This window comes from Ursus americanus, chromosome 1, assembly GCF_024610735.1.
Source record: "Ursus americanus isolate L20-20 chromosome 1, mUrsAme1.1.p, whole genome shotgun sequence".
Lineage (NCBI taxonomy): Eukaryota > Metazoa > Chordata > Mammalia > Carnivora > Ursidae > Ursus > Ursus americanus.
In genome coordinates, this window is record NC_142127.1 from 92,624,591 (window position 1) to 92,650,262 (window position 25,672).

Sequence of the window (25,672 nt, forward strand, 5' to 3'; positions counted from 1 at the left end):
GAGACAACTTGGACTTTATTCTTTCATGAGCTTGGTAGATTCAAAGAGTAGGACTTTTAAGTCAAAACATCTGGGGGCGCCTGGGTGGCACAGCAGTTAAGCGTCTGCCTTCGGCTCAGGGCGTGATCCCGGCATGCTGGGATCGAGCCCCACATCAGGCTCCTCCGCTATGAGCCTGCTTCTTCCTCTCCCACTCCCCCTGCTTGTGTTCCCTCTCTCGCTGGCTGTCTCTATCCTGTCGAATGAATAAATAAAATCTTTAAAAAAAAAAAATCTGAATGATCTGCCTCCACACACGAAGCTATGACACAGAAAAGCTACAGAATAAACACTAGCACCTTGAAAAAATGCATGTCCCTAGGTCCTCACTTCTCAGATTGATAGTCTCTGAAGCAGTGAGCACAGCCATTCTTCAGGGAGCCATGGATGGTCCATTTACTCATTTAGTGGAGATTTTTATTCTATGCTGTGTAGTGTAATTTTATATTTCCCACATTTCTGGAAACATTCCCTCGGTGTACTCCTGCATCATCTTTATTTAGCCCTATTGCATTAACTTTCTAATGAATCTCCTTCCAGCTATTCAAATGCACCCCCCACCCTACACACGGCATGTAGCGTGACCTTGCCTGCAAATCTGACCACACACCACTCATTAAAACATGTTAACGTCCAAGCACCTTAAAACTACCTTTAAGGCCTTTTATGACTAGATTCCTGCCTCAATCTCTACCTTTAGCCCTTCCTCCTGTGCATTCTCTGGCATCGCAGAACTCCTGACGATGAGCCGCGCCCCCAGCTCAGGCTCTGCATTTTCGGCATGCCATGCTCTGCTTTAGGCTTCCTTCCCAGAACTGCCACTGCCTTTCATGATGTCCCCTGCTCCTGTCTGCTGCAAGACTCCGCACCAGCATCCGCTGTAGGAAATCCACTCCGGATCTCGCATCTGCATTCCCTACTGGATGGCTCCTTACTGTCCCTCGAAGCTACCACATAGCAGCCACTCCAGTAATTGGGCAAAATAAATAAAGGCTGTTTCTACAAAGATGATTTAAGAGCCGTCCCCCTGCAGGGGACAGACCTGCAAAGAAGTCATGAACAGTTCAGGGTGTTAAAGATACACTAGAAAAATCTACAAAGTCCTGAGGTAGTGCCCTCGAGATCTTTTAAAAATAGAATCCCCTGCCCCCCAATCTCACTGCCATCTGGAATGGTTCTCCAGTGTCCCTGATGGAAAGTCAGGATCCACATTTGGTTGAGATTCCGTCAAGGTGTTTTCAGTATGAAAGTAACAATTCTATTTATTTCTGAACTGATATAGTCGAATCAGCAGATTCTATTTGCTTTTTAAAAAGAGCGTCAGACCTTCTTTCTTGTCATTGCTGGGCAACAACTCAAATTGTAGCCACTTGTTCATTCCTTTAACCAACATCTGCCAACACTCTCCTTAGTGCTGGGGAACAAGCAACGAACAAGACAGGTGCCGTTCTGTGCTCCTGGGATTACCGTGGAGGCAAAACAGACAGTAATAAGAAAATCGATACAGTAAAGATGGTTTGATTATCGTTTGGGCCACAGCCAGGGTGAGAGCAGAGACCTACTTGAAAGAAGGTGATCAAGAAAGAACCCTTTGTGCTGTTTGATTTAACTTAAGGCTTGAAGGGTGAGGGGGAGCCAGCCAGGTGGGAGGCTGGGAGACATTTCCAGGCCGAGACAGGTGGAAAGAGCAAGGATCCCCAGCTGCCCCAGGCACTATTCCAGACTCTGGGAGCATCTGCTCACGGTGAGAATGCGGCCGATAAAATAAAAATACGCAGTCTAAATGGAGGCAGGATAAAATTCTATGAAGAAACAGAAAAAGGTGTGGGGAGAGGTAGCCGTGTTAGGGAAGGTGGTCAGGGAAGGCCCTTCCAACACTGTGGCATTTGGGCACAGGGCTGACTTGACATACAGTTTGCCTATAGCTCCTGTGTAAATTGTCTATGGCAAGTCTAGAATGTTTTGCACTTATGAGCAGTCTTTCTGTATTCACGATGTCTGTATTCATTTGGAAACTGTGTTCCCAAGAAGTCTGAATGGCCTGGCAAGCGAGACCCTAAGAAGAAGCTAGAAGAATAGGTCGATTTTTAAAAGTGCAAAGGCACTTTCCAGTTGGTCTTTTTCATCTTTGAAACAAAACTTGGGCTGTGAGTCAAATCTGTAAGACGTTTTGTCCATCAAACAGTAATTTTACACAGAGACTTGTGTTGCCCCTACTGTGTGGACCGTGGCCTTACAGCGGCGGGTGCAAGTGGGAAAGGGTTCAGAGAGAAGAACATGGGTGTGCGTGTTGGCCCAGAGAGCAGACACCAGCAGGCTCCAGTCAAGCCTCTCTCATTACAAAGGGTCACAGGGAGGTTATAGCCCCGGTTACAGTCCCATTTGGGGGTTGCTGACTGTGTGATCCCCAGCCCCTCCTAATAGAGTTAATCACTCACTGGCCAACTGGAAAATCCGTGGTGCCCTGCTCCCCCCACCCCTGCCCTCCACTGCGCCTGTCCCCCTCCAGATTCCCTCCTTTGCCTCCTGCAGAGAGCAGGCGTCAGGCAGGGGACCCTCTGGGATTCCTGTCCCTTCCTGCTCAAAGATCAGCTCTTCAGCGGAGTCCTCTAGCTCCAGGGGAGGAGAGCCAATTCTTCTCTGCCTGGGAGAAACCTTGTAATGAAGTCATCCTGCCAGAGGTGCAGAGGAAGCAGCAAAGTCAGGGCGTGAGGGGGAAAAAAACCCAAAAACTAACAAAAACAAAAAATCCTGGTTTTTTGGAGGAAGGACATTCTTGCAACCAAAATGAAAAGGAATTGATTTTCAGAGGTGACAGGTTCAAGAATATTTCCACGTCTACAACCCCCTGTCACGTGCAGTGGCATCTCAGTTTCTAGGGGGTGGTGAGTTGTGTTTTTGTGGTCGGTGTCAGCATGTCTACACCAAGCAAGCCCTCCCACAGAGCTTACTAGAACCAGAGGTCTCTTGGCCGAGAGCCTGAAGGATCAGAACGCTGGTGGCCAAGATGCGAACTTAAAATGTTACGTTCTCACCTCGGGCTGGCTCCGAGTAGGTCTGAACCTACTTGGCGGAAAGGTGTCACTTGCAGATGGAATTACACCAGTCCGTCTGGCTGACTGGTTTCGTGCCTGAGGTATGAGAGCCTCCACCTGGAAGTCGGGGCTCAGGTACTCTCTCCTCTCTAGAAGAGACTGTCCGAGGTCCAGATGTTTCCCAGGAGGGAGGTTAAGTCTTAGAGCAGGGCCCATTACTTTAGTAAGTGGCATGTGAAGTTGCTGTTCCCAGGAGTGGTGATGGTGGGGGAGCGGAGCAGCCGAGTCATGGCTCTGTGGTCCTAATGTTCATGTAATGCCTCTGTTTTCAGTGTGGAGGGAAGAGAAGTGATAACCAGAAAACTGGGGGGCAGTGAGGAGTAAATAGGGGTATTGATACACGCACAGCTGATGGAGGGCGTTAGGGAGATAGTGTGCTTGGGTCTCTAGACTTGGGACTGCTTTGGCACACGGACTTGGTAACCACCCCTGCTCATAGCTATCATGTTGATAGTTGTTCAGAAATGAATGTGAAATTGGCTTTGCCCAGGGCTGATAGCACAGCCAGTGATGTCAGCCCGAGAGTGGAAATAGACGTCGTATAAAAAAAAATAGAAGAGTCCATTTGGCTCTTCCCCCTGATTCATGGAGTAGATACATATCCAGGGCGCCCTCACCCCAAACTGACATCATCCACATTGTCATAAGTGAATTTTCTTCCTTACATCCTATGATTATGGCTTCCATAATTTTGTTAGCTTGCATATTGAATTTTTCTTCTTATGCATTTCCTTAGCTCTCCATTTCCTTCCCAGCCTTTTAACTGGTAATTTCGTTTGCTCAGGGACTGCAGCGCAAGAAAGCACCTCATCGAGAAAGCGTGCCTTCCCCACAAATGTGCGGTTGTTTGAGCGTGAGGAAATGCAGCTGGCACTCTTAGCCTTTAGAGACGGAGAGTGCCCAGTCCTGAAGGTCTGCGGACTGTCAGCCCCTCTTCTTATCACCAGTTAGCTCAGTGTTAAATTTCTTGCCGAGTAAGAGAAAGGGGAAGATTTGGACGTATGTGAGGGGAACAAATCTGGGTAAGCAGAAGGCCCCTGACCCTTGAACTTCCTCCAACAAGGACCATTAGCACAAGTGCTTCCTTAACGTTGCTTTCCTGGTTAAAGATGGTTGTAATCCATTTGGGTTGCGGCAGGAGTTACGTGAGCCCGCACCATGAACCATGTATCTTTCTGAGCAGCATGGTTCACTGGTCCCGGGAAAGGCCAGCCACTGAGATGAGGTTGACTGGATTCAGAACTTGAATGGATGAGGCTGTATGGCTTGACTCCTTGGAGTCTTTAGTCCTTCCAGAAAGCGATCTTTTTTTTTTTTTTTAATTTCTCTTGAGTGACCACCATTCAGAGCTTTTCTGAGTTGTGTAAGAATGTAGACTGTCAGACTGAGGCAACCTCTAGCTCCAAATGTTCTTCACGCCCAAGAGCCTCCCTTTACAGGAAGCCAACTTGAAATGACCCAACTCTGACTAAATGTGTGAGGAGAGCCAGTGATGGCCTGAAAAACTAGGGGTGTAGTATCAGACCTTTAGCCTAAAATCAGGCTCGGGGTCTGTCAAGTCAGCATCATGGCCACCCCAACCTCACCATGTCCAGAGACTTCCTCCTCCACAGACAGTGCCATAGAACATAGACATTTTCTCTTGTCACTAGACTCTCTCTGAGGCTGGAGATATTTCAAGATCTACTGAGCCTGAATCCCATTTAAATAGTATCTATGGTTTTTCTAATTGATTTTTTTTTCTTCAGAAAATTCTGATACACATTACAGAAACGCCAATGCTTTCGTCTACGCAGCTGGTTTTGTTTTATTAAATGTTTGGGTTTGGGTGGAGTTGAAAGGGGACATGTAAGAACATTTGTTTTTATGACCAACAATTTTTAAGACCGATGCTTTATGGTGGAGCACAAGTTCCCTGGGTGCCCCGGCATGGCCTGAGCTTGAAGAAGGGTCTGGGCAGACGTTCCTTGTGTCACTCTCATAAGTTCTCCCATTTGCTAGACCCACTTGTAGAACACGACTGTTGAATTGTGGGAACATTTGTAAGACGAACAAAGCAGAGAAACTGGCCGAGGTGAAGTGGGAGATTTGCTCAATTAAGTTTTAAAAAATAACCAGGAATTAGGGTATGTACATGAAAATGTCTTGGGAAAATTAATAGATCGAAAACTGATCATTTAAATTTAACCTACTAGTCTCCCCTTCGGATTATATCTTTGGAGAAAAATAAGAGAGTGACTTGCTAGGGTCCTTTGAAGGAACAGCGCCTTCCTGACTTTTCGCCAGAGTATATCCCATATTTGCTTTATGATATGCACCATAGATAGGCTGCTGTTAGCAGTGTTAATCTGTAACATCTAAGTGGCTCCCAAGCTGGTGTGTACAGAAGCGAGTGGGGATTTAGGTAAAGCCCGCAGCAGCTTATTAATGCGCCATGCTGACAAGCTCTAGCTTGCTGTTGATAAACACAAGAGCTCTGGGGAGAAATGAGAGCTCATTCTGGAAGCTAATACTAGAAATGGTACCACTACAGAGGCCAAGCCAGTGAGCTTCCCATTCAGCTTGGGGATGACCTTGCACACAACCTTGGCAGGACTAGAGGTTCGGGAATAATGATCGTGGACATTATACCACAGCATGCCAGAGGGTCCATTATGATCCCTTACCGAGATCACCCACGAGCAGTGATGGCACGGACCATGGTCTTAGGTTCCTCCACATTGCCAAGGTCATCATGGATAACCTTGGCCAGGAGGGCCAAGCACTCGGTCTGTAGATGGCATTGCTGACAATCTTGAAACAGTCGTCATTGTCACAGTTGTCTCCCTTTCTGAGCACTGTGACATCAGCACAGGGGTTCAGGATGATAACCCTTTGTCTTTACCTTTCAAGTGAGCACCATCCTGTGTAAGATGGTGAAGATAGCAGTGGGCTCTATGAGGTATTCAGCACATCACACCATTTGATGCGGGTGGGATCTTGCTTCTGGAAAATGGGGATGGAATTCTTGTTGACCGTCAGCTTTCCACTCTCAGCCTTGATGGTTCCTTGAACTTGTAAGGGTAGAATCAGTTATTAACATGTAGTCCATATTATCAAGGTCAAGAAAAGGAATCACTAATGGCCACAATGGCCACTTTGGAAGCAGGCTGGTGACAGGGCACCTACAGACAAATCCCCTTAATCCAACTTTGACCATCATGACGAGGATGTGGCCAGCACTGCATAACAAGGTGGCTCAGTACACTGAGTGGCTGACTTTTGATTTGGCTTGGGTCTGGGTCTCAGGCTCCTGGGATCGAGCCGGGCATCAGGGTCCATGCTCGGGGTGGGGGTGGGGGTGGGGGTCTGCTTGAGGATTTCTCTCCCTTTCCTTCCGCTCCTACTCTGGCTCATGCTCAGTCTCTCCCTCTCTCCCTCTCTAAAATAGATAAATAAATCTTAAAAAAAAAAAAAAAGGTGAGGCTTCTATTGAGTGGGGAGGAACTGAGAATTGCATGAGTTTTATTTATTTTTTTAAGATTTTATTTATTTATTCGACAGAGACAGAGACAGCCAGCGAGAGAGGGAACACAAGCAGGGGGAGTGGGAGAGGAAGAAGCAGGCTCCTAGCGGAGGAGCCTGATGTGGGGCTCGATCCCAGAACGCTGGGATCACCCCCTGAGCCGAAGGCAGACACTTAACCGCTGTGCCACCCAGGCGCCCCTTGCATGAGTTTTAAACATGATAAAAGAAGTAATACATTTTAGACCAAGTCCAGGTAGCAAGGTTGAGTAGTAACGGCTTATGAGTTCAAATCTTTTTGGTTCCTGAGTTCCAGATAGCAAGTGACATGAGGTTTGATAGCAAGAAGTTTATCCACATGTTTACCTAAATCTCTTTGGCTTCAGAATTCAGGGAACAAGAATTTGGAGAGTGAGGGATACCTGCATATTTACTGCCGGCTTGCTTGTATGCGTGCACGCATTCAGGACCTCAGCTCGTTGCAGGGGTCAGGGGATAAAACCAGCATAGCCAGGGCGCCAGGGTGGCTCAGTCGGTTCAGCGTCCCATCTTGACTTTGGCTCAGGTCATGATCTCAGGGTCATGGGATCGAGCCCCTGCGTCTGGCTCCACATTCAGCAGGGAGTCTGCTTGTCCCTCTCCCTCTGCTCCTCCCGCTGCTCATACAGATCCTCTCTCTGTCTCTCTCTCAAATAAATAAAATCTTAAAAAAAAAAAAAGAGGCACAGCCTACCTTAGAGGTAATCATATGAAAATGAGTGGAGATCAGTAACTGCGTAATTATGTAACCGTGATTCCCAGAGTGCCTAGGACGTGAGGTGAGTTTTTACTTTTTAGATAGGTACATCTGGGTTCTACTTCGGTTGTAAAATATAACCAGCAATCAGGTCATGATTTCACAAATGTTTTGCTAGGAAGGAGTAAGCCAATCTGAAGACCAGTATTATTTAATAACGTGAGTCATCCATGGATGTAGCAGAATCTAGAAGGTGGTTTGTTGACTGACTGTAGTTTGAAAAAGGCTGATGAGATCTGGGCCTGGAGGGAACCCCAAGCCCAGTAGGGTAGGAAGGGCCACACAATGTGTCCCACCAGAGGTCCAGACACATTCCAGTTAAAACTATGCCTACTCAATCTTGAAAACACTAAAATAGTTAGTCATTTAGGCTGTCCTTGCCCCATAGAGACCAGGGGCTATCCTTGGCTAATTGGGAAGCTGATTGGCAAAGAATTCACTTAGGCTCTTGGTTCAGATTGCTTGGGGTGATTTTCCCGAATTTGTTGGGTTTCTAAGCTGTGGGAAAGTCCTGTTGCAGGTTTTACTGTTTCTGATGCAGGCAAGAGCAGAAAGAGGCTTAGGTTAGTCGTCAGTCAGCCAAGATCGAAGGTGGAGTTTCCTTCCAGCTTAAATTCTGAGATTTTTTTTTTTTTTTTTTTTTTTTTGGCTGTAGCCTAGGCTGGCTGGCTGGGTTACGCACACAGATTTTTAACGCATGCGTGGAGAGTGCAAATAGTTTGTGGTTTTAATCAGATGAGAAATTTGAACATGGTGAGTGACTAACATCTGCATCTTTGCTCTCAAGGGTCTATAAAAATAGAGGTTTTGATCTTTCAGTGTTATTTTGCAGTTTATTTTTCTGTGGTCACCAGGACTGACAATGGAAATACTTAAAAACGTGAGGGAGGAGTCTCATAAGAAGGAATTTTCTTTGCAATGGCTGTTACATTGTTATCTGAAGTGAATTTTTGTTTGTGTGAAAAACTCAAATAGTACACAAGGTATCCAGCCCAGACCTCAGTTCTCCACCACCAGTGATTCTGCCATCCACAATTTCCCACACACCTACATGCATTTATATGTAAATACATTTTTTTAAAATACAAATGGGATCAAGGTATACTCTGGCTTTTTTTCATTTAACCATATATTTCACAAGGCTTTTTGAACTGTTGCATAATTTATTTAACCAGTGGCCTGTCATGGATATTTAGAGGTTTTTGTGATTGGTTGATTGGTTGAAGGAGGGTGGGCTTATGCATGATTTTAGCTTTTGTATGTCCTCTATAATTATTAGGACTGAAGACACCCATTCCCTCAGTGGGCGCCATTTTGGATGTGACATCTATCCAGTAGTGAGTAAAGGATACTGTGGTCCCAGCCTTCTGCTGGACAGATCACTGGTGGAATGGTACAGATAAGAATTTGGAAATTTTCTCATCAACGGTGACATCTTAATCTCTTAGTCCCAAGGGCAGTCAATGACCTCTACTGAGTGCTATATGCATGTAATGGGTTAAGATCATAGCATTTGGGCTCCTTGAGGAAAGCTACCTGTTTGAATATATTAATTGTCAGATGCTAGATGGTGGAATATGGTGAAAAGACCATAGGATTTGGAATCAGAAAACAAAATTCAAGTCTAGCTCCACTACTCTGATTGTGTTATCTTTAGTGAGACATTCACCTTCTCAGTTTTCTCATCTGTAAAATAGGAATGATATGGACATTAAAATAAACAAGGTCTATGAAAACATACTCTAAGAAAAAAAATCACTGCACTGATATTAGGTTATTATTGAACCCAACTCCTCAATAATTGAAAGGAGGCTCAATTGGTTGTAAGTAATTTTCCTAAAGGTGTTCATATGTCTATGATTTCATTACTAATCTTTGTACCTTTAGTATGTCTTCAAAAAGTTCAGAAGCAGATCTGAGCCTGAAAAAATGGAGCATTAGAAAGAAACAGCAAATGTTGTAACTTAATTATTTTATTTTTCTCACCTGTCATTTGTGCCTTAGCTATTGTATCTTCATTTCCACGGGACCTTGACTATGTAAAGACCAGTTTTCTGTCCGCCTTCTGTGATTTATGGTGTTTGCTCTGTAATTTCTTTGTTTTGGTGCTTCAGGCATGGAATGAAATCTTATTAGTTTGAAATTACAGTTGCTTCTCTCAGTGACTCACCACCATCCCCCCCCCACTCCCCGAGCGTGCACACACACACACACACACACACCACACAGCACACACTAGAAACGGGCTCAGAATTTTAGAAAGTAAATAAAGTCGTGCCACAAGTATGAGAAGACATTCACCAACTGAAAACAGCTTCTCACACTGGCTGGTAGGCACTGGCTTCTAGAATGTTCTGAAATAACCATAACAAAGAGCTGCTTTTAATTCACTCCCTGATGCCAAACAAGCTGCTCCAGAGCACACCCCCCCCCCAACAAGAACACAGCCCAGTGTGGCCAGTCTCTTGTAAAAGTGTTGATCCGTAAAGTCTCCGCAGGGAAAAATTGCTTTAAAATGAGTCCCCTACCCCTGGTTTGGAGTAGGTGGATTTTGAGCAGCTTTCTCTGTGGCACGGGTGGTCACCCCGGGTGCCCTGCAGAACCAGGTTGCAGCAGCGCTGGGCGGGGCTCCTGAAGCAAAGAATATTAGTAATCACCCTAGCGGCGTCTCTGGAATCAATACTGGAAGGCCTTGTCCATAACACTTTGCAGCAAAGGACTTCAAGGACAGAAAGAAGAGGTGTTTCCAGGACCCATTTTGATGTCTAGTTTCTCTCTCTCTTCAAATTGTGATGAAATTCACATACCATGATGCTCACCTCCTTAAGGAATGTAATTCGATGGTTTTTAGTGTATTCATGAAGTTGTGCAACCCTTACCCCGATCTACCTTCAGAACAGTTTCATCTCCCCCAGAAGAAGCCTCCTATCCCCATTCCCCTCCCTCTAGTCCCAGACAACCACTGATCTACTTTTGGTCTCTATGGATTGGCCTATGCTGAACATTTTTTCTTTCTTTCTTTCTTTCTTTTTTTTTTTTTTTTTAAGATTTTAATTATTTATTTGACAGAGATAGAGACAGCCAGCGATAGAGGGAACACAAGCAGGGGGAGTGGGAGAGGAAGAAGCAGGCTTCCAGCAGAGGGGCCTGATGTGGGGCTCGATCCCAGAACACCGGGATCACACCCTGAGCCGAAGGCAGATGCTTAATGACTGAGCCACCCAGGTGCCCCAATGCTGAACATTTTCTATATGTGGAATGATAACAATATTTGTCCTTTTCTCATCTGGCTGCTTTCACTTAGCATACTGTTTTCAAGGTTCATTCCTGTTGTAGTCTGTGTCTGTAATTCATTGCTTTTTATGAAAACATTTCATTGTGAGGATATAACCCATTCTGTTTCTCCATTCATCAGTTGATGGATGTTGGGTTCTTTGTTTAAACTTCGTGGCTATTGTGAAGGATGATGCTAAGACCATTCGTGGGCAAGTTTCTGTGAGGACATAGGTTTCCAGTTCTCGTGGGTATGTACCTAGAAGAGGAATGATTGGGTGTCTGGTTCTTACTTTATCCAAATCTTCAGATCAGTAACCTGAGAAACAGAGGAATGAGCTTAATTTGGTTGGACTGAGAACAACATCGGTATGCACGGGCAGAGAAGCTGTGGTCTTTGGATTACACGTTAGTGTTCTCTGGTCTCCAGCAGTTAAAGAATGATATAACTAAATGCCTGACTTCTTAAAAATAAATCCATGGGTAGGCTGTAAATCCCAGTGATTCACAATGTGTTCACCCCATGAGACTTGAGGGACCCATTTTTGTTACTGTGATTCCCCCATGGCAGAGGGAGCTATGTGTATAGCTGGAAGAAAGATGTTAAAGTTTATCAGATTGTGTGTGTGGATGAAGGATGGTGGGGGGACATCATTTCAAATTACGTCCCTATATCATACAGAGGGTTTAGCTTTTATTGTAACAATGGAGACTTTACACCATGGGGATGGGAATGCTGTGGGGGGAGGACAAATGGGGGATAGCTGGTACAAATCTCGTATAAAAAGAATGAGTAACTGCCTTACTAGTAATAATGTTCTTGCAAGGATCCTCTATTTTCAAAACTCTCTAGGTTTTATTTATACTAGTGTGAGGAGTAAAGTCTTGTTAATCTGAGAAGTGTTAGACACAGTGAAGTTGTCAGTGGGATGGTAATAACTAGAAAGGGCAACCACACGAAGAGAACTGTTTTCTCTGCCTGCCCCAGGTGAGCCCAGATACTAAGAACAGACCCCAAGTTGAAAGTCCTTCCATGACAGTAAGACATGTTTTGGGTTGACAGAATTGGTTTCCTAGAAAAAGCCTTTTGTCTGCTTGGGATCAACAGTAGACTATCCAGAGAGCTGAACACACCCCCCCCATACATTTCCTTTATCTTGTAATCAGGGCAGAAGTAAAAAAAAAGAGAGAGAGACTAATTCCTCATCACCAAATGCCACAGGGCCCCAGCACCGTGCAGGGGACCCAGACAGCTTGCTAAGGCGTTAATGATCTATAATTGCTTCCTGCCTTGCCACCTCTCATGGATTTTTCCTTTATATATAGGCCTTTGGGGCCTCAGCCCAAAGGAACGTGATGGATGATGAAACTTAATTTGGTCCCTTTAGGTAGGAGGGCCCTTCAACAATACAGAGTAAAGCCTTCCATTTAGGGCAAGCCATGTCAAGTTAATCATTATACTCTTGAACTGCGAACTAAATGGAGAAATAGTTCTCTTCTGCCATAGTACTCTTTTTTTTTTTTTTTAAAGATTGATTTATTTTAGCATTCGATTGGGGGGAGGGGCAGGGAGAGAGGCAGAGAGAGAAAGAGAATCCTTGAGCAGACTCCCCACTGACCGGGGAGCCCCGTGGGGCTCCATCCCAGGTATTTGAGATCATGACCTGAGCCAAAATCAAGAGTCGGCCACCCGACGGAGCCACCCAGGCGCCCCTGCCATCATACACTTTTTAACAGACTTGAATTGTTAGAGCAGTTTTAGGCTCATAGCAAAATGGAATGAAAAGTATGGAGTTCCCATATACTCTTTGCCCTCAGCCACGCACAGCCTCCCGCATCAGAGCAGTACGTTTGTTACAGTCGATGAGCTTACACTGATGCCTGATGATGCCCCAAAGTCCATCGTTTACATTCACTCTTGGCGCCGAACACTCTATGGGTTTGGACAAATGTGTAATGACCTGTATCTACCATTACAGGATCGTATAGAGTAGTTTCACTGCCCTGCACATCCTCTGTGCCCTACCTATTCATCTTTCCTCCCCTCCAAGATCTGCCAACCCCTGATCTTTTTACTCCTCCACAGTTGAGCCTTTTCCAGAATATCATATAGATGGAATCCTAGAGTATGTCGCTTTTTCAGATTTTTTTCTTTCACTCAGTAGTGTGGACTTAAGGTTCTCCCATGTCTTCTCATGGCTTGAAAACTCATTTCCTTTAGCGCTAAATAATATTCCTTCGTCTGGATGGACCACAGTTTATTTACCCTTTCACCTACGGGAGGACATCTTAGTCACATCTACGTTTCGGCGCTTAGCAATAAAGCTGCTACGAATACTCATGTACGGGGCTTTGTGTGGCCATGTTTTCAGTTCATTTGGGTTAAATACCAAGGAACATGATTGCTGAATCTTATGGTAAGAGAATGTTTGGTTTTGTCAGAAGCCACCCATCTGTCCTCCAAAGTAGCTGTACCATTGTGCATTCCCACCAGCAAAGAACGAGCACTCCTGTTGCTCCCCGTCTTCACCAGCATTTAGCGCTGTCAGTGTTCAAGATTTTGGCCGTTCTGATAGATGTGTAACAATATCTCATTGGTTTATTTCGTAATTCCCTAATGACATGTGATGCTTCTATCTGCAGTGATGTTTTTAATATATTAGACTTTTTGATTCTGTCAGACCCAGCACAGTTTTGTTTTTTGTTTTTTGTTTTTTTTTAAAGCAGGACAGTGCTGTTTTATTGAAGCAAATAAAATGCAAAGAAGCTAAGCATACTTTCTGCTAATGTTTCGATTTATGCTCCATGAGAACAAAGAGCTTGTCTATCTTGTGCTTCATCGTACTCCTCCAACTAGCACAGTGCCCGGTCATTCCCACACTATGTGCTGAATATGGTGGATTAAACAGTAGTCTTCAAAAACATCCATCTACATCCTGATATGTGGGACCTGTGAACACTATCTTTTTTAGAAAAAGAAGAATGGCAGGTGTAATTCAGTTAAGGCTCTTGAGATGAGGAGATTTCTTGGGTGTATGCGTGGGCCTTCAATCCAATGGCAGGTGCCCTTATAAGAAAAAGGAAGAGTTGAGAGGGACAGGAGAGCAGGAGACAGAAGGAAGAGGAAGAGGCAATGTGACCACAGGGGCAGAGACTGGAGGGATGTGGCCACAAGCCCAGGAGGACCTGTGGCACCCAGAAACTGGAAGAGGCAAAGAAAGGACTCTACCCTAGAACCTCTGGGAGTGTGGCCCTGCTAACACCTTGACTGCCGACACCTGGCGTCCAAGGCCGAGCCAACCACTACTCTATTTCCTGCGTATTCTGGTTATTTCATATAAATGGAATTGTGCAATATGTGGTCTTCTGTGTCTGGCTTCCTAAACTCAGCATAGTATCACCTCCTTTTATATTCTAAATGTATTGTAGTGCCCACGTTGCATTCTTTAAATGCGATTCATAGAAAATATGACCTACTTACATAATTTCTAAAAATCTGCCTTGTAACAAGAAGGTGACTTTTAAAATAAGCAAATTCTAGGGCCTGTCCACTTAGGGTAGTAGGATCCTTGAGCCTATAAACAGTGTCCCCGTGTGTCAGCTACAGTGGCATGGACACAGGCATGTGGAGTTAGCTGCAGCAAGCAGCATTTCCACTGGTGACCCAATTTCTCCAGCCCGTGAGCAATTCTAGATACAGTTCCAAATAAACCGAACTGCTGTCTTTCCTCCATTCACTTGGTTTTTATGTTCTCAGAAACTTCAGTGCCTGTTCAGACCTTGCAAGAAAATATTTGGTGTTGACTTGTAACAGAGACTTAGGCTCTCAGTTCAGAGGATTACAGATAAGCGTTCACCTACAAGAATGTCTGGCGGAGCCCTCAAGAGTCACGTTAGAGACAAAAAACCATGTTCTAGAATTGCACCACCTTGTGCGTGAATGGCACACTGCAACCCTGGCCTCCCCGCCCCTTCATGCCGGTAGGGCCTCCCAGCATCGAGCTAACCAAGAGTGTCTCCTGGGAAACCATATGTTCCCTGTGAGGACCAGTGGCTTAGCTCTTCTGAACTTAGACACTTCCATGTACACGATCACCTCTGGGTTCCTAGCCCACCGATTTCCGTGGTTTTTTTCCCTCTCTTATTTAAATAATTTCTACTTGTCATTCTTCCAACACTTCTAAACCTATTCAGCATTTTTCCAGCTTAAAAAAATTTTTTTGTGATCTGGCTGCTGCCCCACTTTTGCTGACCTTGATCCCACCTTTATTTCTCACCTGGATTTTGCAATATTTTCTTCCCTGGTCTCCTTCCCCTCTAGTCTTGATGTCTTTGCCTCCACTCTGCCCAGGACTCCAGAGGACAGATTAGGTCTGGCTACGCCTCTTCCCAGTGTCTCACGGCCAGGCCCACCCCATACATCTCCTCATACTTGAGAAGACTTCTGAAATGCTAACATGTTGAAACCTAGTGCTCAGTGGGATAGTATTAGGAGGTGAGGCTTTTGGGAGGTGCTTTGGTCATGAGGGTGGAGCCCTCACAAATAGGATCGAGTGTCCTTGTAAAAGGGACCTCAGAGAGCTCCCTCACTCCTTCTGCCACGTGAGGACCCAGCAAGAAGATCCCTCTCTGTGAACCAGGAAGCAGGTCCCCACCAGACCCCAAATCTACTGGCGCCTTGATCTTGGACTTTCCATCCTCCACAATGTAAGAAATAAATGTCCATTGTTTATAAGCCACCAACCAGTCTGTGTTTGGTTGTTATGGCAACCCAAGCGAAGACAACCACTTTTTGAGATGTGATTGACATACAGTAAATTGCGTGTCCTTAACAGCTTTATTGAGGTATAATTCACACACCATACAATTCACCCAATGGAAATGTCCAATTCCACGGTTCTTAGGGTGTTCACAAACTTTACACATATTTAAAATGTGCAAGTTGGAATATTTTGGTATATGTACATATCGCCGAAATCATCATAATTGTTAAGATAGATATCCATCACCCCTAAAAGTATCCTCATGCCCACTTGTCATTGCTTTCCCCCTTTCCTGGCAACCCTCGGTCTGCTTTCTGTGCTGTAAAGTTAAACCACTTTCAAGAATTTTATGAAAACAGAATTATATAGTATGTACTTCTTTTTTCTTTGTTTTTGTTCTGGTTTCTTCATTCTGTCTCTGCATATATACATATCCCTAGAACTCGTTGGATAATTTTTTTCAAAGCATATTTGCATTGTGATGAGATCTTCTGTTTATGTGACGGTTTTCTCCACTCACGGACTGGAACCTAACCCCAGGGCTCGGTACGTCATCGCTTTGCTGTAGTGAATGCAAAGGCAGAGACTCCCCAATCCACGAGTGGTACCCCTTTCCCAGGACTTGAAAAATATAGCCCTGTTTTCTGTTTAAAGAGAACTGTCATTTCATAATTGTTACTTGAAATTTATTGATCAGATGCGATGCGATGCTGCGGTAATATTGTTGAAAGGAAATGAACAATTGTCCTAATTCTTAAAAAACATCCCTCGAACATGGAAGGCAAAACAGAAACGAAGTCAGAGGGATTTGTGCACTTCAAGGCAATTTAAAAATTTGTCTGAAGGCCTCCCTGGCTGTCTTCTCCTGATGATTTTAAGGGTTCCTGTCCGAGGATTTTAAGGATTTTTGAGCAAACTACAGTTCTTACGCCTGCAGTGTTTTATTTTTGCCGGCCGGTGGGGAAGGGACAGTGTTGAGAAATCGATCTCAAGCAGCTCTGAGACATTCCTGGTAGTCAGTGATAGCTGTGAGTTTTTCAACTCCACACATAATTGTCAGTCTGATGTGGTTTTTACAGGTTCACAGGAGGGAGGCGGAAACATAAAAGAGTGAGCGGGTTTCCAGGACAGTAGTTCCTGGTAATAAGGGGATGGTAAAGAGGTTGAATTTCAAAGTCCGATTAGAAATCACAGCTATGGCATCCGTGATTGTCACTGAGGGTTTAAAGCCTGTGGATTTGGCCTGCTGTGCACAGACAGCGGTTCCTGGTTTTTAACCCGGAGCAAAATGGCCGCGGGGCGCGACACAGGAGCAGCGCCTTCTGGGGGATGTGCCTATGCTGGAATAATGCTCCGAATTAGAGTTAAAAGAAAGCACCAGAAGGGGGAAGCCCTAAAGCCCTCTGGCTGACTAATGAAAGTTATTTTGAAATAGTCCTGCACCGTGGGTGTTGTTCCAAAGCAAGGGAACTCCATCCATCATGAGCTAAATAAAGGCCTAGTAAAATCAATAGGGTCACAGGACGATGACAGGAAGGTTTATGATTAAGGCCCATGACAAAGGGACCTGTGCGAGCACACAGTGTCGAGCAGGGCTCCTCAGATTCTCCTGTGCACACGAACCACCTGGGAGTCTCGTGACAACCGGGTTCTAACTCCGTCCGTCCTGGAGGCTGGGGCCTGAGATTCTGCCTTTGAAACCAGCGCCCAGAACGCATGCGCGCTGGCCGCCCTCAGCCCGCACTTGGAGCTGCCAGTGCAGACTGGAGTGAATGGGCTGCGCTTCCCTCTTTACAACCGATCCTGAGATCCTCCTGTGACGTTCCCTGACCAAATGAGTCTGTGGTTTAATAGTCCTGTTCATCTGTGAAGGGTACGGAAGCCGAATTCTGATTTCTGTCTTGCGCTTTAAGGAAAAGAAGGGAGGGGGCAGTTTCTTTGTTCATGCCATCATGAGAAATCATTTGAAAGAACTGTAGATTGAGTTGTCTTTATTTTAGGGTTGAAAATACTCATTCCTGATGCTCCTGAGGACTGAAAGAAATTGAGTTTTATCCAGTATGTTACCTACATGCATCAGGAGTAACGGTGGCATTCAAAACTTTTTAAAGCAGAAGTTCTGGAAGTACAGTCACTTTTCTGGTTAAAACTTGAACACAAAGGCTGTCTGATTTGAGAACGGCCCTGGGTTTTGAGGTATTATCCTGGTAGCGTCAGCCACAGATTTTGAAGCAAAACTCCCCGGGTTTGAATCTGGTCCTCCACTTATTATATACAGCAGTTACTCCGCGGTGAAATGCATCTGCATTCTCTGCTGTTACTGGATTCAGTGGATGAATATTTGTAAAGCTCTTTTTTTTTTTTTTAAAGATTTTATTTATTTATTTGACAGAGATAGAGACAGCCAGCGAGAGAGGGAACACAAGCAGGGGGAGTGGGAGAGGAAGAAGCAGGCTCATAGCAGAGGAGCCTGATGTGGGGCTCGATCCCAGAACGCCGGGATCACGCCCTGAGCCGAAGGCAGACGCTTAACGACTGCGCCACCCAGGGCCCCTGTAAAGCTCTTAGAACACTACCTGGCACGCATATGAAGTATAGAAATGCTTGTTAAGTATAGCACTAAAATTTAGAAATGTGTCAATGTCGGGGCACCTGGGTGGTGCAGTGGGTTAAGCATCGACTCTTGGTTTCGCCTGGGGTCATGATCTTAGGGTCATGGGAACAAGTTCCACCTCGGGCTCCACGCTCAGCTCCGAGTCTGCTCAAGATTCTCTCCCTCTGCCCTGCCCTCCCCACCACCACTCCTGTGATCTCTTTTTCTCTCTCTTCAAAATAAATCAATCCTTTTTTTTTTTTTTTAAGTTATGTGTTAATGTCCTGTCTTAGTGGCCCAGTGGTCTCCTGGAATTCAGGAGGACTGTGTCTCTTTTTACTGACTAAAATAGCAACTTACGAGACTTTCCCAGCAGGTAGCTGGGTCAGAGAGGACGGTGATTTCAGCCAACGGACTGGGAACCCCAAAATAAATTCATGCAATCGAGGGGTTTTACTTATTTGGTTGGGCTCACCTCAGTCCTTTGGTTTTGCAGTTGGTGATGTATATTGGCCAGGTGGCCAAGGACATCCTGAAGTGGCCACGTCCTCTCTCCCCTCCCGTGGTGAAGCTGGAGAAGAGGGTGATTGATGAGTATGGAATGCCGTCTACCCACGCGATGGCAGCCACTGTCATATCCTTCACCCTCCTCATCTCTACTATGGACAGGTACCAGGTGAGGCCCCCTGACTCCTCTCCCCACAACCCCCCCCCCCATGTAACCTCATCCATGAAGTGAGGCGGCAAAGAGAGGTTTTGCTTCAGAATTTTCCTTTTTGAGGGACTTTGAGATTTATGAAATGAAGACTACAGGGGATCAAAATGTATTGAGCCATCAGTGACAATTTCTTCATAGAGAAGGTGACATACAGCTTAGCGTCCAAATGAGGCTTTGCCTTATTGAGAAGGTAACACCCCCAGTAATGACACCCCCACAATGAGACGACATGGACTGTCCCGGGAACCAGGGTGTGGAGTCTCCCCAGCAGAGCGTCGTCACCCTGAGCTGCCCGACTAGACAGCACATGATCGGTTCTCTCATCTTCTGTTTGCAGCAAACGGGAGGAGCTTATGGTCCTCATAAATGATCCTCCAGGGATGAGATGATTCCCCCAGATAAATCCTCCTGCTGGACTCCCCAGGGCCCAGGGCAGGAGAGAGTCTGTGTCCCACATTGGCTCCCAAGGATGCCTCTGTCCCTAGTTGGGGCTCAATCAGTAGAAATAATGGCTCCATGTTTTCTAGAGTACTCTCTAAGTGACAGCAGATTGATAAATGTTGCAAATAGAGGAATTTCACCTAATTAATATCTGCTTAGATGCCAGTTACAGTCAGACCTTTTAAAAGTTAGACTAGTACTGCAGCAAAGTTTTGTTTTGCCCATCTGAGAAGTTTTGCTCCAAGTTTGAGTTTCATTTAATAAATATCACCTTTTACTCTCTGGACAATGTAGATTTCATTAAATCTAGCCATCTTGTACATAAATGACAGGACTGTTTCACCTCGTCCCTTCACCCTCAAAACACGGGGACATTCTTTGCTCCAGGTTATTGAGAACTGGGGAGTCTGCCTGATGCAGCTGGACAAGAACCAGATTAGTGTTGGGTCCTGGCTCTCCCTCTGTGGTCTTCTGCCTGGTCACCTGGGGGTCAGACCTCAGTTTCCTGGCTGGGAAAGGGACAGTTCTAAGGAATATGTCCAACTAGGTATAATCTTCTATTGTAACTTACGAGTCAGGCCAGGATCAGAAATGTCTGAGATCTCCAGTACTATCCGAATTCAGTTAATGCAGACTTCTGAGCTACGTCATACTCAGGGCATCTGCCCCAGAAGGACACGGGGGCCCAGGGCTGGCCCCCATCGGGCTGCTCTCAGCATCCAGAGAGGCCTCATGCAGGAAAAAAGCCCCAAGTAGCAGCTGACTGCAAGAACACAGAAACAACCCCGTTTATAGACTCATTTCAAGGCTTCCTGGTCCTTCACAAAAAACTCTTTTCAGCTCATATGATGCAGCAGTTTTCAGCCTGAGTTGTTATGGACATCTTTCCTATTCAATTTTTAATGATCAATATATTTAGCTGTTTGGGTTATTTGCCGTAAACAGTTCTAAATATGGTTTATTCTATGACTGTGTATTCAGGCTAATGCCCAAACTCTAATTTCTGAAAGCATGAACTCATTTTAAACACTTTTTCTTAAAATCCGAGGCCCGGTTAATGATAACTGTTAAGAAAGGACCTACGACCATGTGTGATTTTGCTCCCGTCTTGCATCAGAAAGAACGTGCTGGGCTTGGATTCAGAAGAGGGGGCTTCTGGTTCTGCCTCTTACCCTTTGCGGGCTGTCTGACCTTAGGCAGGTCGTTTGGCCTCTCTGGGGCCAGCTGCTGCTGTGAGGGTCGAATGGGATGGCGGATGGGAAAGTGTCTTTGTGATTGTCAAGGTTAAGGGTTTCCTCAGCTGTGGAATGGAGCTAATAATAGAACCCACTTCATAGGGTTGTGTGAAGATGGGAGGAGGGGGTGGCTCTAAAGGGCTTCACGTAGTATAGATAGCTCTCTGTCGTCTTTATTCTTGTCACCGTGGGACACCACAGGCATTAGCGTGTGAAGCACGTGGCTTATGTCTCTATGTCTTCCTGTATAAGGAGAATATGCCTGTGTTCCTTACAGGACTCAGCAGTAGCCAGATTCCGCTGGCTGCCGTCGTTACCCACCAGCAAATGTTGAGAAGCAGTAGACTCTGGATTTTTGCCTCCACATCTGTATATAAAGGGGCCATTCTTAGCCTGGGGCCACAGCCCCTGGGCTTCCTGAGGAAGCCTGTGGTTGCCAAGCTTTACCACCCAACGCTCGCTGAGGAAGTCGTTGGCTGCACTTCCGGGTGTGCATCTGCCTCGCCCCTCGCTCCATACTGGACACTTCATACATGTAACGCTAAGGATAGGTCGGAATAAAGAACGATTGACTTCATGAAAACTGTCTGCACCATGTCTGTGGTCATGAGGCCTAAATCCAAGTTCTAACGATGTCTGATTTGTAGGTTTATATGGTGTGAAACCCTCCCAGCACCATGTCGTAGGCGTCTTCCCCTTCTCTTTGCTCTTTTCCCCAGGTTTCAAGTGGTTTTAGATCATCAGACTGCTGGTCTAGGGAAACTAAGGTTGAGACTAGCAGTCATTGGGTGAGAATCCTTTCCTCCCACCGCATCACACCGTGTGAACATGATCTCATCGCCTTGTTTTCTCTTCTCCCCACTCAGTATCCCTTTGCGTTGGGACTGCTGATGGCTGTGGTGTTTTCCACGTTGGTTTGTCTCAGCAGACTGTACACGGGCATGCACACGGTGCTGGTAAGTCCTGCGCTCGGGGCTTCGGGTGACTGTCCCAGTAACACTGTGGCCAGCGTAGCAGTGTGTTGTTCTTCACGCTGTGTTACTTCTAAAGCTGTTTGCCTGTGTCATTATATTTCCCAACAAGCCAACGAGGTAAGTAATTATTAGTTTGTGCTCCCTGCACAATAATGATAATGAATCATTAAGATAACATCAAGGAGGCTGAGCGGGGCTAGACCTTCATGACTTGGAAGATTGGCTAGAATGGCCACAGAGACTCAGTCATTTAGGTTCATGTTGGTTTAACGATGACGCAGGAGCAGTGCAGGAAAACAACCAGGGTCAAGGAGGTGAGCACGTGGATGGGGTTCCCCACGTCGGCCCTCACAGAGACGGGCCTGGATTTTAAGGATCTCAACTGCCCTTTCAGGGAAAGGGTCCTGATGGGTCAAAAGAGCCCAGAATCATGGGCTCGCTTCCTTCCGTATCGCTGTGGGCTGGAGGCGGTGGTGGGCACAGAGAGACCCACCTGCATTTCAAGGTTCAGCTACCCCTTTACCGTATTCAGAATTTCCAGGGCTGCTACGGTTAGCACAGTTAACATTACCTCAGAGCTCGATTTCCTGGCGTATTCGCCAGCTGCCATGAAGTTCCTGAGCACAAGGCTGGCCGTGGTCTCCCACAGGGCACTACCGGTCTTCGAAACTGGCCTAAGAAAGACGTCTCGCCAAAGGAATGGGCCCTTGCTAATCGTGTTACTACCCATATGAAGCTGAAAACCTGTGTGAGCAAAAGGCCTCTGAGGGAAAGGCCGCCCTCTTGTTTCTCCTCCCGGCGCCTGGTGTTGGCGGGGGCAAGGGGGGCGGCGGGGAGGGCTGGAAGGCCAGAAGCAGCAGAGGTGAACACGGGTAGCGAGAGAGCTTGTCGAAGTGAGCGGAGGCAGGGGCCTGGGAGGAAGGAAGCCCAGAGAAAACAAGCTTGTGGCTGCACGAGACTCGGAGGCATCCTGCTTCGCACAGGAAAACGCACACCCTAACTCAAGGAGCAGCAAGGAGCCGAGAGCCCCCGGAGTCAGGGCTGGGCCTCGGCTGAGGGGAGTAAGGCACAAAACGGAAGGCGCGCCCGCAGCTCCGCGACCAAGGTGGATGATTTTAACGTAGTACTTAAATCCAAAGGAATGCGAAAATTTTCCTTGATACACAAACATCCGGGCCGCCTGGGCGGCTCAGTGGGTGAAGCGTCTGCCTTCAGCTCAGGTCGCGATCTCAGGGTCCTGGGATCGAGCCCCGCGTCGGACTCCCTGCTCAGCGGGGAGCCTGCTTGTCCCTCTCCCTCTGCCGGCCACTCTCTCTCTGTCAAATAAATAAATAAAATCTTTTTGAAAACCCGCATTTCAAATAAAGACCAGCTCTGCCCCCGAATTTCCCCGCCACTGCTCGTCTCGCCCCACCTCCCCCCGGCCTGACCAGATCTTGAAGATTCTACAGGAGCAATCAGGAGCCCAGCTCCTTCTCTCCCTCCGAGACGCGACTTTGCTGTCCCCGTCCCGTCACACGGCGCATCTGGCTTCTGAGCCCACAGGGGAGCGGAGAGGAGAGCATTCTCCATTTGCCACAGTACTGCTTCGCATTAGAAAGAGGTTCTCTCCAAATACGGCCGCAGACTTAAAAATGGAACCAGGCAGAAGTCTCGCGGGTGTTTTGGCATTTCTTTTATCTGGGGCTACTTTTTAAATTTCCATAGACTGTAATAAAAAAACCAACCGTGAGAATTCAGGTCAACATGAAAAACAGTGTAAACACGAGAATGTGGGGCTGCAGACGTGAGTAGAGAGCACAGAAAACCCACCTCAGCAAAAACACAGCTTCGTGTCTGGCTTTTCTTTTTCCAGTGGGTTATGGGGATAGGGAAGCAGATATTTGTGGGGAGGATTACTTAAGCCTCTCATTCAGCTGCAAGGAAGGGGCCCAGCCGCTCCTTTCGGAGCATGTGTCCCAGAAGAAAACTGGAGCCAGGCTGTAGCAACTTCCACCCCTACCCTGTGCCCCCTTCGCCCCCCGGGGCTCCTTCCAGACGTGCAATTTTATTTTATAAAGGTCTGAGACCCTGACTCAGGCCCAGGCCCGAGGGGGGCCAGAGGCATGGCCCCGGGGTCGATGGCACATAATTTCTAGGAGCAGAAGGGGGCAGTTGGTTTTAATAGTAGGATCCGGTCAAATGGCTCAGAAGTCTTCTTCCTGGAGCAATCACTCAGCGCTTGACGGCCGGGCGCCAGGCTGGGAGCGCGATCCTTGAGATATGGAAGTCAACAGAACCTCCCTCACCCTTCTGGGTGCTGATGGTGACAGATGGACGAGCGGCTGATCACGTGATACGACGGGTACTGTGATTAGCACGGAGCAGCCGGATCAGGCCGACCCAGGTGGCGAACCTCTCCCCCAGACCCTGCAGCCGCCGGGACTGCTGTGCGCTACTGGCTCTCAACCCTGACGGCTCGCTCACATCCCATGGAAGGCTTTTTACAAACATCCCTGGGGGTATTTGGACACCCACGTGCATGCCAGCAGCATTAGTCACAAGAGCTGAAGAGTGGAAATCACACACACACACACACACACACACACACACACACACACCTAAGCATTGGTATTTGTTCAAAACTCCTCAGTAAATTTCAATGTGCCACCTGGGTTGAGAGCCACGGTTAGACTCATTATCCTACAGAACTGGCCACGAGCCTGCGCCTGGACCAAACGAGCAGGAAGGGGGAAGGTAGGTGGAGGCAGATGCTGTGTAGACACCCACCACGTCCATAGCACGAACTCCTCTAATCGCACGCAGCGACGTCGCTCACAGCTCACCCGTCATTCAGGTGGCTGCCTGCTTTATGCAAATGGTTCTCTGCCCACAAGGCCGAAGCAGTTCAGGGAGAACAGAAGTTTACTTATCTCGCCCCTTAAGAAGTCACTCCTTGTCAGAGGTGACGGGTTTGCTCCCTGATGTCAAGGCTTTGGGGACAGGCCCCAGCTGACTCCTGGGCAGGCCTGATATGAAGCCTGAGGAGGCAGTGGGCCACACGTGGTGTCACTGTCCTGCCAAACCAGCCCTGGCTGCACTCAGGGAAGGGCGTCTCCATCCACCAAGATGCCTCCGCAAGAACGTTGGGCCCTGCCCTAGCTCCTCCCTTCCCACACTCCTAAGCCAGGCAGTCATCAAGCTGAATTAGTTCGACTCTTAAAAATGTCTCAGAGCTGCTCTCACACCATAGCCAGGTTATTATTTCCGAATCTGATTATGCTGTCCCATGCACGGAGAAGTGTCTCCATCTCCTGCTGGATGTGAAGGGTGACCCAGGTAGCCCCTACTGTGAGCGGCAGCCATCTGGGACTCTAGGGGAATTGACCTTTGAGAGAAGTGAGTACTGATCATGCAGAACACGGAAATAAAACATGGCGGCCCTGATGACATCCTTGAGCTGCTGATACCCCATGCCTGGGGCCACACTGCCTCTAGGCTTGTTGTTCAAGGTAAAAAGTTCATTATTGCTCAAGATGACTTGTATTGAAGTCTCACATTTCCCATTGTGAGAAGTGTCCTAACGATTTACGGAAACAATTTTTTGTATGTGTAATTTCATGTTCTGAAACCAGTTGCAGCCAGTGAGGCAGGGAGAAGGAAGAAAAAACAGGGTAGAATGTCTTGGATTGGGGCAGCTCATGGAACTCGGTATGGGTAGGCTTGAGCGACTAAACCTCTAAAAGAGCCAGAATGAGGGTATCTACCAGAACGTCTTCCTGTCCCTCCGGAGCACCACTGTTCAAAGAACACCACAACCTCTCTCTCTCAGATCAAAACCTTAATTTCCAGAGGTGAAACCTTGATTGCCCTGTGTGCTACCCTCGAACCAGTGAGGCTCAGGAAGAGGAGTGGGTTCCAGAGCAGAAACAAGACCCCAGAAATCACCCCTGTGGGCTGCAGAGGCCATGCCCCGAGAACAGGAACTAGAAAGACAACCCAGTAAGTTCACCATTCCTGAGAATTCCCAAACCTAAGAAGTTACCACCTGCACAGGTCAGGGCTCCTGGAGTGCAAATTACAGACACCAACTCAAACTCACTTCAGCTTAAAGAAAAATGTGTTGGTTTTTATATCCATGCTGTAGGAAGGGCAGAGGTGTGGGTCGCCATTGGGAGAACGGGACTTGAGACCTAGATCTGTGTTGGAAGTCCCCCCACTCTTCCTTAAGCTTCTCTGTACATCTCTTCACATGATGGATC

General features: G+C 46.8%; 1 protein-coding gene across 1 annotated transcript in view; it reads left to right on the forward strand.

Annotated features, from left to right (window-relative positions):
- The window catches only part of SGPP2 (sphingosine-1-phosphate phosphatase 2), a 111,207-nt gene that overhangs the window by 61,052 nt on the left and 24,483 nt on the right, over nt 1-25,672 (forward strand). The window contains exons 3-4 of the mRNA XM_045775265.2: nt 18,560-18,739; nt 21,324-21,413. Coding sequence (XP_045631221.1) covers nt 18,560-18,739; nt 21,324-21,413 — 270 coding nt within the window. The remainder of the gene's footprint in view (nt 1-18,559; nt 18,740-21,323; nt 21,414-25,672) is intronic.